This window comes from Canis lupus, chromosome 20, assembly GCF_003254725.2.
Source record: "Canis lupus dingo isolate Sandy chromosome 20, ASM325472v2, whole genome shotgun sequence".
Lineage (NCBI taxonomy): Eukaryota > Metazoa > Chordata > Mammalia > Carnivora > Canidae > Canis > Canis lupus.
In genome coordinates, this window is record NC_064262.1 from 57,938,891 (window position 1) to 57,952,908 (window position 14,018).

The 14,018-nt window shown below is 62.5% G+C and overlaps 1 protein-coding gene across 3 annotated transcripts in view; it reads right to left on the bottom strand.

Moving 5' to 3' along the window:
- Positions 1–12,140, bottom strand: part of STK11 (serine/threonine kinase 11) — a 20,260-nt gene extending 8,120 nt beyond the window's left edge. For 2 of the 3 annotated variants that reach the window (XM_025456689.3, XM_049098201.1), the window contains exons 1-3: positions 11,715–12,139; positions 2,252–2,335; positions 945–1,034 (exon numbers count right to left, since the gene is read on the bottom strand). In XM_025456689.3, coding sequence (XP_025312474.1) covers positions 945–1,034; positions 2,252–2,335; positions 11,715–12,004 — 464 coding nt within the window. In that variant the 5' untranslated portion in view covers positions 12,005–12,139. Of the gene's footprint in view, positions 1–944; positions 1,035–2,251; positions 2,336–11,714 lie in introns of all 3 variants that reach the window. The other variant, XM_025456688.3, reaches the window with a different exon arrangement.
- Between the last annotated feature and the right edge of the window lie 1,878 nt (positions 12,141–14,018).

Consider the following 14,018-nt stretch of genomic DNA (forward strand, 5'->3'; position numbering starts at 1 on the left):
CGGTCTCGTTCATCGGGTCTCCCTCAGTGCAACAGCCACCCGGGATAACCCAGCAGGAGCAAAGACAGAAGACCACGGCGTGGGGGTCCTTGGGGCCGGGCAAACAGGAATGACAGGACGGGTGGCCCAACAGGGAACCAGAGGGATGCTGGCCAAGCCAAGCAATTCCTGCCCCACAAGGGCAATGGACAACCACTCCAACCCGAGCCTCCTGGGGAAGGCAGAGAGGGGCTCCCTGGACCCCAGCTGCTTCCCCCACCAGGCGGCCCTTCCTTATGCCCCCCGTCAGCCCAAGGCCTGGCCTGTGTCCTCCGATCAGTCAGGCACATGACCATGCAGCCTCCCCGGAAGCGCACCCTGGGGCCAGGGACCCAGGCTCACCCTACCAGCTCCCCATTTCTTCGTACCACAGGCCAGCAACAGGGGGCAGGGTGGCAGGACTCCCCATGAGGCCCAGCTGCCCGGTGGCAGTTCAGGGCACTGTCAGGGAGCTCTCAAGGACCAAGAGGTCTCTACACCTGAGCAGTGAGCACAGCAGGGCAGGGAGGTATGCAGAGGGGTTGCTCTCCACAGCAGCCAGGCTCACTGTGCTACAGGCTGAACCGCCAAAGCTGAGTCTTAAAAAACACATCTGAGCTTCCATTTCACTGGCGATCAGAACAGCCCATTTGAAGGGTGCCTAGGGGGTGCTATCGGTTTACCACCTGACTCTTGGTTTCGGCTCAGGTTGTGATCTCAGGGTCCTGAGACTGAGCCCCATGTAAGGCTCCGAACTCAGCAGGGAATCTGCTGGAGACTGTCTCTCCCTCTGCCCCCCCACCTCTCTCATTAAAATTAAAAAAAAAAAAAAGAAAAGAAAAAAAAACTTGTTTGAACATAGGACTTGGCTCTTGAAGCCCACAGGAGGGAGGGGCAACCACAGGGCCCCAGCAGCAAGCACTTACCCGTGGGCCTGGCACACAGGGAACCGCTTCTCCGGCACACTGTCCAGCATCTCCTGCATGCCACACACGCAGTACTCCATCACCATATACGTGCGGTGCTAAGGAAACCATGGATTGGCAGAGACCCCCACCCCAGGCAGGGTACATTCCCAGGAAACAGAGGACTATGCTCGTGGGGAGGGCCTGGGGGAGAAGACCTCGATTGCATCTGACGGCTGCATTAACAAAGATAAGCAGGAGCACCCAAAGACAACAGGAAAGACGGAGGGATTGCAGCGCCTCCACTGACCCTCCCAGAGTCAACCTGTAGAGGTCTGTGGCCGCCTGGTCTGGGCTCAATGCCCCAGACCCACAAGCAGCCCTCCCCAGGTGATGAACACCCCAAGGAGCTCCAGCTCCACCCCCAGCCCCAGAGGAGGCAAGGGGACCAAGCCTGCGAGACACGAGGCGGGGGGGCAGGTAGGACAAGGGCATGCTAACTGATGGGAAACACAGAAGGACGAGGGGCTCTGAGTGGGAGGAAGACGGGGCCTTGGAGCGAGGGGGATGGAGGCCGAGGGGTGGCTGAGCCACCCTGGAAGCAGCTTAGTGTCTCAGGCCAGCAGGAGAGGACAAAGCCCTCACCCCGTCTCCGGCAGAGGTGGCCCTGAAAGCAAGGGCAGAGGAGACATGTGCTGGAAAGGCCATCACCCTGAGCCCAGCACTCTGTGGGAAGACAGCAGCTCGCTGAGACCTCGGGGCCCCACAGGCCTGCGTGCTAGACCTGGAGCGGGCCAGAGCCACACCGCCCTGAAGAGATGGAGCCCATCCCCAGAGAGTAAAGGGCAAAAGGCAAGGACAAAGGACACTCCCAGGGAACATTCCTGCACAATGACACACTCCCCAGCCCGCGTTGTACCCCAAACAGAGCAGCCCTGAAGGGCAAAACGAGGAGAGCACTCACCATGAGGCCCCATGAACCCAGGGCCACCTAGACCTAGCACTCCCACTCCGGGGCAGGGGGTGGAGGGAGGGCCTCAGCACCCACACAAGTAGAGGAGGCCTAAAGACACTCTACGGACCCAGCAGCTGACCCGAGTGTCCTCAGGTCCATGCCCTGGGGCACCAGCCGGACAAGGCCGACTGCTGGCCCATCCACGCCGAGAGGAAGTGGCCCAAAGGGCCCTCCGACCCGGGCGGTGCTGCCTCAGGAGCTCCTGGGTTTGCCAGCCTCCCACGGGGTCACGGGGGGCAGGTCCCAGCCCCACCCAGCCCCCCGCAGCGGGCCCTGACCTGGCGCTCCAGCGGATCAGCTGCCAGAAGGATATATTTTCTGCTTCTCCTCATTGTATAACACGTCCACCAGCTGGATGACGTTTTTGTGCCGTAATCTCCTCAGAAGTTGGATTTCCCTAAATACAAAACACAGAGGCGTCAGCCGACCCTCTGGTGAGAACAGCACAGCCGGCTCCCGGCTCAGGAGGAAGGGGAAGCTCGCCCTCTGGGTGCCGCGCAGGGGACACTGCAGGCTCTGAGGCGGGCTTTTCTGCTGCCCCTCCCGAGCCGGCAGTGCGCAGTGACAGCACCAGGGTCTCTCCCTGAGACGGGGGGCTTCGATGGGACAACGCAATCAGGATGCTTTCTAAACATTTTAACGGAACAGTTTTTCTTTGTAAGAGACCAGAGCGATGGGGTATATAGGGCAGCAGGTCAAGTGTGGGGTGAGCACCTACCGTGTGCAGGAGCCGGGGCTCCGTTACCCAGCAAGGCCAGGCTATCCCGGTCTGCCCAACAAACCTTCCGTGCCTCTCCGGAGGAACAAAGCCCCAGGCACCGTGCCACAGCCGCACGGGCTCCATGAGGACTCCCTTCCTCTCCCTGGACCCCCACAGCTCTGCAGGAGGGACAGAGAGCCCTTTCCAGAAGAGCCCCGAAGACCTCAGCTGCTCCAGCCCAGTGTGGGGAGAGAGCAGTCCCACCAGAATGGCCCCACGGCCTGCACCTAGGGCTGCCCACTCTGCAGATGGCCCTCTGACGCTCCACCTGTCCAGGGTCTGAGCAGGCCACACCGCTAGCAGGGGTTGGGGGGCGGGTATGGTCGGCACCTCCTCACACAGTTGAGTCACCAGCTGAACCCGCAGCTCCACTGCAGACACCCCCCCAGGACAACAGCAAGGACAACCACATGGAAACCGTGTGTGCGTGTCCACAGCAGCACTAGCACAGAAGCCCCATGGGGGGAACAACCCAAGAGTCCATCCAGAGACGAACGGACAAACTTGATGTATCCCCTGAGCACGGGCACACGATCAGGAGCGAGGCCCCCCCACGCCGCCCCGGGGACTGACCCCAGCCCAAAGCGCTCAGGGAGGGAACCAGACACAGGAGGCCCCACGGGGTGGGAGTCCACGTGTGTTACACGTCTAGGATGGGCTCGTCCACTCACGGGGAGGCGGCTCCGGGGCTGGGAGAGCAAGAGGTGATGGCTGATGGGGATGGGGTTGCTTTTGGGGAGACGAAATGTTCCGGCGTAAGATAACGGGGAACCCTAGGAATGCACTAAATGCCATCAAATCGTAGGGCTATGAATAATATCTTAACCAAGATTTTTTTTAAAGCCCTCCCCAGGAAGCCCAAATATGGGACATGGGAACAGCGGGGCTGGGGAGGCCCCATCCCCCTCAGAGGCTCAGGTCACACGTGTCCCGCTGTCCAGGCTGTGAGAAGGCGGCCTCTTCCAGGAGGCCCTTCCTGACAGCCACCCCTTCCAAGTGCATGAATCCTCCTGGGTGCAGGCCCTTTAGGGCTGCGATGCCTGGAACCATCAGTGGCTACTGCGACACAGATTCCAGGGCCCCAGAAATGGCATCTGTGCACGGCCCCGCACCGCAGGCTGGAGACCCCAGACCCAGAGCCCAGGAGGCCATCAACTCACCGGACAAAGCACAGCCTTATGGTTGCTTCCCCACAAACTCATCGACCAAACCTGTTCCCATCCCCCACCAGACGGTTCGGGACACAAGAATCTACCCTGGTCTTCCGCACTGTTCAGATGGTATCCCTACCCGTCTGACCCCTGAGGTCCTGGGATGCTGCACACACCTAACTACACACCCTGAGTGGCGGTGACTCACAGACGCTGCAGTCACCTGGTTGGCACCCTCTGACCCCTGAGGGTTTACTCTGGTGTCCAGTGTCAGGGTGAGCAGGGATCAGACTCCATTCTTCTCCAAATAATTAGCCCAGGATTTCACCCATACAGCACTGCTAACATCGGGGCAGGTCACTCTCTGTGGGGGGTCAGCAGCATCCTTGCCCCCCATGCACTTGGTGCCAGGAGCACCCCCAGTCCTGACAGCCACAGACATAGCCCACCGTCCTCTAAAGGCGGGACAATGTCAGTGGGAGCCCTGCTGTAAGGGATCAGAAGGTCCCTGATGGGTTGGAGCAGACCGTCGAGCCCCTCTGGACCAGGGCAGGTCCTCCTGGAACCCAGGCCCATCATCCTCCCTCGCTCCTTCCTCCACCCCCTCCCACCCAAACCATCCCACTGCCTTGCCTCTCCCACCCCAGCCTCTGTCCCCAGGGCTCACTGTGACCCAGAGACTCTCCACCCACTGGCTCGCCACACTCTACTTCCACCCGACAGATGCATGGTGTGGCCCGCCGGCAGCCCCCAGCCAGCAGCCTTTGGTGGCACTGCCATGTGCTGCCTGGTGTGAGTGCAGAGCAGCTCCTCTCAGAGACCACTGTCTGGCACCTGCTGTCCATCCATCAGACAAACACCCACTGAGCCACCCGGTCAGCAGCCAGAGCTAGGAGGCAGCTGCGTGGGCACCTGTCAAGGAGTCGCAGCCGGGGTGGATCCAGCAGAGGCACAGGAGTGAGACAGCATCCATGCAGGATGAGAGCTGGGTTAGTAAGCCCTGCGTAGCCATCAGGGACAGAGGGGTCAGCCACAGGGACAGACCGCTCGCCCTCCAAGCTCTAGCTTTCTGGGAACGCACACAGGACTAGAAATCATCAGCACTGACCCCAGTGTTGGACTGAGGTTCCCGACACACCGCAACAGCTCGGGTCAGCTGGCCGCTCCTTTGAGCTGTCCATGCCAACCTCCCCGCCCCAGAAACTTCCTCAGGGCACGCTTCCTCTTCATCCAAAGAGATCACTTCAGGTACTTGCAACACAACTAAAACACATGTGTCAACGGGGCGCCTGGCGTGCTCAGTCGATAGAGCACCCGACTCTTGATCTCAGGGTTGTGAGTTCAGGCCTCACACTGAGCATGGAGCCTACTTAAAAAAGTAAGATAAGATAAAATAAAAATTAAGAAAATAGAAATAAAACACGTGAGTTGAGACAAGGAGGCCTTTCCTTCATCCAACCGAATGGCAACCACCTGTGGGGGCAGGTGCCAAGGAAGCAGGGCTGGGGAGTTTGGAGCTGAGCTCCACGCAGCCCCTGGTGGGCGGCGCCTGTGACCACGCTTCTAACTCCCCATGCAGGGGCGCCCGGGAGGCTCAGGGGTTGGGCATCTGACAGGGCTCAGGCCATGACCCCGGAGTCCTGGATCGAGTCCCACGTCGGGCTCCCCGCATGGAGCCTGCTTCTCCGCCTCTCGCTCTCTGTGAGTCTCTCATGAATGAATAAATAAAATCTTTAAAAATACATACATACATACGTACGTACATAAAGTCCCCACACAGATGGCCAATACAACTGCACTCCCTCTGGGAGCAGGGACCCCCCACTGCGAGTCCAGGGGCCCCCAGAAAGCTCACTCCATGTCCTTATGGGTAAGAGGGGGAGCCCATGGCTCTGCACTCCCTTCTCCCCTTCTCGTGTCTTCAGACAACCTGGGCCGAGGCTCCCCGTCCGCTTGCTGCCGTCAGGATGAAACCACCTCCCGGGTCCATCCTCCTGGAGCAGCTCACTGCAGAGCAGAGGGCAGCACCCTTTCCTCCGCAACAAAACAGCCCAACGCTCCTATTCCCATGCCCGTAAAGTACGTTCTGAAAGAACAAAAGGCGCCCCTCTCATGTACTGGGCTGACCCACGCGGTGTGCGGGACCGCTCGCGTTTGCTCGGTTAACTGCGACCGACGCATCGTGTGCAAACACGTCACCTCATGTGCACTGGGAAGAAGGGACACAGCCCAGAGCCTGACGGAGGGCCAGTGGGAGCCCCGCGCCGAGGCTGGAACCGGGGGCGCACGGCCAGAGCCTCACCGGCGAGAAGGCAGGAGGGCGGCCCGCCACGCCGCCTGCCCAGCGGCCTCTGGGGTGGGCGGAGGGGTTTCTATCACCTCTGTATTTCCAACGTGTCCTACAAGTCACTCTCGGATCCAAAACCAAGGAAAAACAACGTTTAAAGAAAAAGGAAAAGCAAGCTCAGCCAGGATGCAGGAAGTGAAGGCAGAGGAAGCCGAGCTTCCGGCCCGCCTCCCCGCCAGGGCTCAGGGCTGTGGTCACCAGCCTCCCCCCAGCGCCGCCTGGGACCCGCCGGCGTTGCTGCCTCACCAAAGTGGCCTGCTTCGTTCACTTGTTGATTAACCAGAAGAAAAACTGAATGAGGGTCGTAAAGCCACTCAAGCTTACAGTGAAATACAAAGTAGCTGCCTCCACGGTCAGGTCAGCCCCGAACAAAACACACGGGCACAGGGACAGGCCCAGGGCCACTGCTGAGAAGCAAGGGCTCCACACACCCCAGAGGGACACTGAGCCGGCCCAGGGAACTCCCCACATGTCACTCCCCTCCAGACAAGGACAGGTCCCCTGGGCACCTAAGGGGCAGGCGAGGGGCAACCGCGGCCCAGGTGGAAGGACATCAGGCCAGATCCCCGTAGCCGTACGACCAGCGCGGGGAGGGAGACTAAAACAAGAGAAGTTGCTAGAAGTGCAACTCACAGATATTTACACCCGTCCCCCACAGCATGGGTCAGGAAAGGCATCAAGCGGAGGCAGCCCGAGACCCCTCGGCGGGTGAATGGACACACGGAACGCAGGAGTGTCCCCCGGCCGCGAGCAGGAGCGAGGTGCCCACGCCGCCCTGGCCCACGACGCTCAGGGAGGGAACCGGACGCAGGAGGCCCCACAGGGTGGAGTCTGCGTGTGTGACACGTGCAGGACGGGGAGGGGACTTGTGGGGGGGGACGGAGGGGGGGCTGGGCAGGGCTGGGAGCTGACGGGGGCGGGGCTTCCTTTTGGGGAGATGGAATGTTCTGCAGTCAGGTGGTGCTGAGTTCCACAACCTGGTTAAGCACTAAAAGCCACTGAATTACACCTTAACGCTCTGAATTCTGTGAGTTACGTATCAATAGAGCCGTTAAAGAACACAGTCCAGCCACACGGCGGATCCAGGAAAAGGGCAGCTTCGGCAGCCTTCCATACACCCAGGCCTGGCACACGTCCCGACGGTCCCCAGAGCCCAGGGTGGCCCTGAGCTCCCACGGTTCAGAATCAACTCCCCCTCCCCCCACAGGGACCGACCAGACATTCAGGGAGGCCCCGGGCCCTTGGCCGTGGGTGTGCGCGCGGACAAACCTCGCCCTCCTGCTGCCGCCTCTGGCGGCCGGCCAGCCTGGGCTCCCCGTGGAACCCTTCCCAGGACGGGGCGGGGGTGGGGAGGGACAGATGCTGGGACCTTGCAGAGGCCACTTGGGACAAGAACAAGAGCCGAGAGTCCTGGGCTCTGACTGTGGACTGAAAGCCCAATCACTCACTGTCCAGATCCAACTATGTGCCCATCACCACAAGGCGGTCCCCGGCCTCACTGACGCCCCAGCCTGGAAACCCACACCTGCTTACAGGCCACTGCCGCCCGCGAGGACCCGTGCTCCTGGCCACTCAGGACCGAGAATCTGGTTGGAGGAGACCGGCTGGGGACGCTAGGGGGACCGGCACTCTGGACATAGCTTATCAAACGCACACGTGCTCCCTTTGACCCAAAAACTCCACTTGAGCTGACATGCCCTTCAAATACCCTTGCACTTGCAATGGGACGGGAAAGCAAGGAATTCCCCAACGCAGCACAGGAGCCACCAGCAGGAGGCAGGTGAGGCCTGACGGTGGAGCGCTGCACCCCAACAAGGCCGCCATGGGGATGACCTAGAAGCCTGACATTAGAAAAAGCAAACTGGCTGGGCCGGAAGGGCAGGGGTCCAAGAACCACGCCTGAGAGGCCACAGTGACTGCCCCGCGACTAGACGGCGGCAGCGAGCAGCAAGCGATTTCCACATTTCTCAACAGCCAACAGAAGAAAACCCCACAAAGGACAATGTTTTGTAACACACGAGACTGAAAAGTGAGTCGTGGCGTCTGCACACTGTCGTGGGTGCAGCCACTGGGTCACACACCTGCGGCCTGTGGCTGCCTTCCCGCTGCTCCAGCACGGACGTGCAGCAGTCCGAGGCCTGCAGGGCCCAGCCGGTTTACTACCTGCCCTGTGAAGTGCGCCAGCCCGGGGAAGCAACTGTGCAAAAGGGGAAGAACGTGCAGTTTTGCCTATACCCGCACAAAACCCCACGGGCAGGACACGCGGCAGCAGATCCCCCTAGTGCCCCAGAGAGGAGGGAGTGAGGGAGACTCCACAAACGTTTGCCTTCTTCCCAACTCTTACGGGTTCAATCCATGTGATTCTGCTGCCTGTCAGAAAAACAAGTGAACATGACTTATCTTCTACAAATGATGCGGGATAAAAATACAACAATAAAAACGATGAGGGGTGACTGGGTGGCTCGACCAATGAAGCATCCCTCAGGTCACGATCCTGGGGTCCTGGGATGGAGCCCCACATCGGGCTCCCAGCTCAGCAGGGAGTCGGCCTCTCCCTCTGCCCAGCGCCCTGCTCATGTACGCGCTCAAATAAGTAAATAGGGATCCCTGGGTGGCGCAGCGGTTTGGCGCCTGCCTTTGGCCCAGGGCGCGATCCCGGAGACCCGGGATCGAATCCCACATCGGGCTCCCGGTGCATGGAGCCTGCTTCTCCCTCTGCCTGTGTCTCTGCCAATCTCTCTCTGTTTCTCTCTCTCTCTCTCTCTGTGTGACTATCATAAAAAAAAAAAAGGTAAATAAATACAATTCTTTAAAATAAAATTGGTGAGTCTATAAAAAGTTTTATCTATAAGAAGATAAAAAAAAACTTGAACACATATGACAAGAGAACATGTTCTGAATTCATGACTGATATATATATTTTTTTTACTTGAAGCTTTCTGAAACTCTCTTGCTGTATAAAAACATGCTAGCTTCAAGGAGCATGAGGAAGAGGGGGGCAAGCACAGGCCCACAGCAGTTCTTGGGAGAAAACCACACAAAGTGGGCACGTCCTGAGCCTCCCCCCAAACTTGATCACAGACGTCATTTTTTTAAAAAAAGCTTCTAGTCCAAGCTGGGACTCCTGAGGCTTGTCTGGAAGGTTCCGGACACTTCACTTGGGAAAAAGCAATTGGAGTTTATTAAGCCTCTCGAAGACAAAGGAGCCTTTTTTTCCCTGCAGCCGGCTGGCAGCAAGGCTGACCCGGGAGCCCAGACCTCCTCTTGCAAGGACACCCCTTTCCTTCTCATGAAAGCCGGGTCCTGAGCTGATGAAACGGGCCAAGTGCCCTACCACTGTGACACCTTATGCCAACTGCCAAGCCAGCTGGGGACTCCCAACACTGCACCTGCCAGGCCTCAGTTTCCCCTCAGGTTCTTCTGATGGACACTGCAGGACCGAGCGCCCTGCAGCCCCAACACTGCACACCCAGATGTCTCCACCAGCTCTGGGGGCCTTGCTGACCATTCAGGAAAGCAGAGACTGGGACGCCAGCGCCCGTCAACCCCCCAGTCAGGTTCTGGTCATGTGTCTCCATGGAGCATCAGGGAACTCTTGTAGGTGGCAGTCTGACCCTGGGTGTGTGCCGTTTGTCAAGTCTCACACCGCGCGTCATGACCGAGTGCCCGCACAACAGGTACGTTGTGCCTCAGCATAGACAGGCATGTGTCCACCGCAACAGGGGTCCGCAGGGTCCTGGGGCCTGCTCCACTCTGCTGCCACCAGCCGCCCCAGAACCACTAGCAGGGTGGGCTTGGGTGCCCCAGCCACAGGTCAACTGGTGCTAGAACCCAGCCCTAGCCCTTGAACGGGACTCACGGATTCTGGGAACCTCGAGGCGCTGCTCCCAGAAGGCTGGGGTCTGGGGAAGCCCCAGCAGCACGGAGCAAAGGAGCCAGCACCCGAACATCTGCACGGACCCGGCTGCCTCCAACTAGCAGGGAAGGGACCGGCACCCTGCTGCCCACACATATCAGGGGATGAGACTGAAGAGGAGCCAGGAGGACCAAGGTGGACCTGGGACACTGGGGGAGGAGCTGTTTCCAGGGCAGGAGCTCACTGTCCCCCACCCCACAAGGGTGGCAAACAGGCAGCCCGAGGCCACATAACTCCCAGGTGCGTCTGGCTTAATGAGCCAACAGGACTTAGAAGCCAGGGGTTGAATGGGGATTTCTGACTGGAGGTGAGGGTCACCTGGACCTCAGGGGGCGCTGGCTTGCCACCTGCCTCAGTCTCCCCCACCCCACCTCACAGGTAAGAGGCTGGCCCCAGGGCACCCGGCCATCCCTTCTCGGCGCCCACAGGCTGGGCGACCAATGAAGCATCCCTCAGGTCACTAGGGATAAAAAGACCTCGCCACAACACCGCCAGGCTTGCCTTCGGACCGCACGGGAAGACGACCGCCCCGGCCAGCTGCGCATCAACAGCAGAGCCAGTCCGGTTTGGGTTCCCCGTTCCATCCACAGCTTCACCACGCCCAGACCCAAGCCAGCCCGGAGCGAGGGAACACAGCTCAGCTTCTGCGTGAGAGCCAACCCGGCCAGGAAGGGGGAGGTGCACGCGGATAGGGGAGCAGCACTTTCCAGGATGGGCCTGGAGGGACGTCCAAGGTCGTCAGTCCTGCTGCCTGGCCCGAGAGATAAACCCCTTCTGGGAAACTGGAGGCTGGGAGGAGCAGGAGCCCAGGCGGGGCGGGGACCCAGTGGGTGGCAGCCATGAGGAGGGACGCCCCCTCCTGAGATCAGCGAGAGGGATGGAGACGCACCCCCCCCCCCCCCCGCCCCATCCTTGGGGGTTGGGGAGACTCCAGCACAGACTTCAACACCTCTGCGACGCCTAGGGGCTGACGCGCCTGAAGAAGTTTGGGTAAAAAGTTTGCCAGGACACAATCTGGTTCCTCTCCCAGGGAGTCACCTGGGCCTGCAGTCACGGATGTGTCTGGTGTCACATCCCAAGTGAGTAAGAAAAGGCTGAGTTACCCCCTGCTGACCGATAAGCCAGGGCAAACAATTATTTTTGGCAACCGCAGGGCTCCCCTCCAACAGGGTAAACAAATCGCATTTCGCCTGGCCCTAGTAACAGCTGCACGCTGCGCTGTGCAGAAAACCTGCTGGTGGTGGCCAGGGCCGTTTAGGAACACAAATTCTCAGAGCCAAATAAACATTGGCTGGTTACACTGGGCACCTAAATTCTTTCGACAGCTGGGAGGGTGAAGGGGGGGGATGGGACGCACCCTCATCTGGAAAAGGCTTGGACGCCAGCATCGGAAGGAAGGGGACACCCAGCTGCCGCAAGCTGGCCTGACTCGCCGCACGGTACCTGAGCAGGTTCCCAACAACACCTGCCCTGGGGAGGAGGACACAGGAGCTGCCCGGGCACCTCGACAGTTTAAGGAACGGGAACAAGCAAGAAGGAAAGGGGGGAGGATGACCGACCTTGCTGGCTGCCCGCGCAACGACCCAGGAAGTCCACACTTACTTCTTGACGTTCGCCTCGCCGTTGGGGATCCTCCGCAACTTCTTCTTCTTGAGAATTTTGACAGCCCTCCTGCACAGCGTCTCCGAGTCCAGCACCTCCTTCACCTTGCCGTAGGAGCCCTCCCCTAGCAGGTCTCCCATCAAGTACTTGCCGATGAGCTTGGCCCGCTTGCGGCGGGGCTGGTAGATGACTTCCGTGGAGTCGATGCGGTGGATGAACGTGTCCATCCCCACGGACATCAGCTCCCCCTCCGTAAACATGCCCAGCTGCTGCGGGTCGGCCACATCCATTCTGGACCCAGCGCCTCCGACTGTGGCCGGCGGTCCCTTATCTCCCTTATCTGCTGCCCCTGGTGCGCGGTTCTTCCTTTTGTCCCCCTAAAATTCCCTTCTCCAAAATAAAAGGCCCGAAAACAAACCCTCCCTCCCCCCCCCCAAAAAAAAAGTCAACAAAAATGCAAAAAAAGGAAAAATCGAAAAAAAAAAAAACAAAAAAAAACAGGAAAACCCCTGTCCGGAAAGAAACGATTGTACTAGTCGTGAGTTCAAGAGGCGCGCGTGGCCCGGAGCCCCGGCGGCCGCGGGCGCGGGGCGTCGCAAGTCTGGGTGCCTGCCCGCCTCGCGGCTGCGGGCCGGGCCGGCGCGTCCACGGGGGCCCTCCGGAGGCCGGTGGGGCTTCCGAGCGCTAGGTCATCCTCCAGGGACTTCAGACCCTCGGACGAGCGCCGCTGCGGCCGGGCCGAGTCCCCTCCGGGCCGGGCATCACCAGCGGGCCGGGGCGCGCGCCCAGACAGGGCCCCGCGGCGACCCGCCGGCCCCCGGGCCCCGGGCTGCGCAGCCGAGCGGTGCCGGCGGCCGGGCGCGCTGCCGGGGGCGGCTCCCGGCGGGGCCCGCCGTCCCGGGGGCCCGAGGCCGCGGCGGGCGCCTCTCCGGACGGCGCGGGGCGCAGCGGCGTCCGCCCCCGCCAGCCCCGGGCGCGCGTCGGGGGGCCGGGGGGCTGCCCGGGGCCCTCCCGCCGCGGGGAGCAACTTCCGTCGGAGCCGGCGCCCCCGCAGCGGCCGCCCCCCGCCCCAAACGGCAGCCCGCGCTCGCTCTCGGCCGCGAACGCCGCCGGCCGCGGGCCGCGGGGCGCGGGCACCCGGAGGGCTCCGAGCGGCCGCGGCGGCGCAGGCCGAAGGCCCGGGCCGGGGCTTCCCGAGGCCGCCGGGGCCCGGACGGCGAGCGCCCCCGCCGCAGCCGCCGCGCGCGTGGAGCAGGCGGGGCGGCGCGGGGGCCCAGCCCATGCAAGGCGCCGCGGAGCCGGCCGGCGCCCGCCGCCGCCGCCGCCGCCGCCTCCCGCGCCCCGCCTCAGTCGCGGACACCCCGGGCCGCCTCCCCCTTCCGCGCCCGACACGCCGCCGCCATCTTGTTTACCTCCCGCCCCCGCCCTGCGCCGCCGCGCCGCCGCACGCCCGCCCCTGCCGCCGCCGGCGTGCCCGCCCATTGGCTGAGGCGGCAGGCCCCGCCCCCGAGGCCCGCCCCGCCGCCGCCGCCGATTGGGCCGTTTGGACCCAGGCGGGCGCCCAAGTGGGGATTGGCTCACCCTCGGCCCCGCCCCGGGGGCGGCTACCGCTCGGCTCATTGGGCCGCCGAGGCGCCCGTCACGGGGAGGCGGGGCTGGCGGGAAGCGGGCGCGCGGGGAGTCGCTGCGGCGGCTCGGCCTCGGAGGGGCGCGGGGCGGCGGGCGGGGGTCGTGGGCGACAACGGCCGCCTGGGAACGGCTGTGCGGCGGGCAGCGCGCCCGCGGGCCGGGGGACTGGGCTCGGGGGCCCCGGGGCCACGCGGCCGGCCAGCGGGCGGAGCCTGCGGGGCTGGGCGCGGGGGGGGGGGCGTGAGGTCGACCCCGCGCGGGGCGTGGAGATGACTCCGAGAGTGCCCGGAGCGGTCCGTTCGCGGCCGAGGGCCCGTGCCGAGCGTCCCCGGGAGCTGGGGCCGGGAGGGGGGGCGGCAGCTCGGCAGGCTGGGCTACGCGGGCTGGAGGAAGCCCCCGCGCCTCCCTTGCGGCGGGCCGTCCTTCCCCGCCTTTGTGCCTTCACGTCCTCCGAGATTGTGTTCCCGGAACCGTCGGCCCGTCCCGCGTGAAGCTCGGACTCGCCCCAGCCCGGGCCTGGGGACTGGGGGCGCTGGCACTCCGGGGTGGGCTGCAGGCCGCGGTTCTGAGCCCAAGACCTGCCGGGTACCCACGGCCGCGTGCGTGAGGCACCAGGGGACAGCGTGCGAGGGACAACGTGCACCGAGGGACAGCGTGCACCGAGGGACAGTGTGC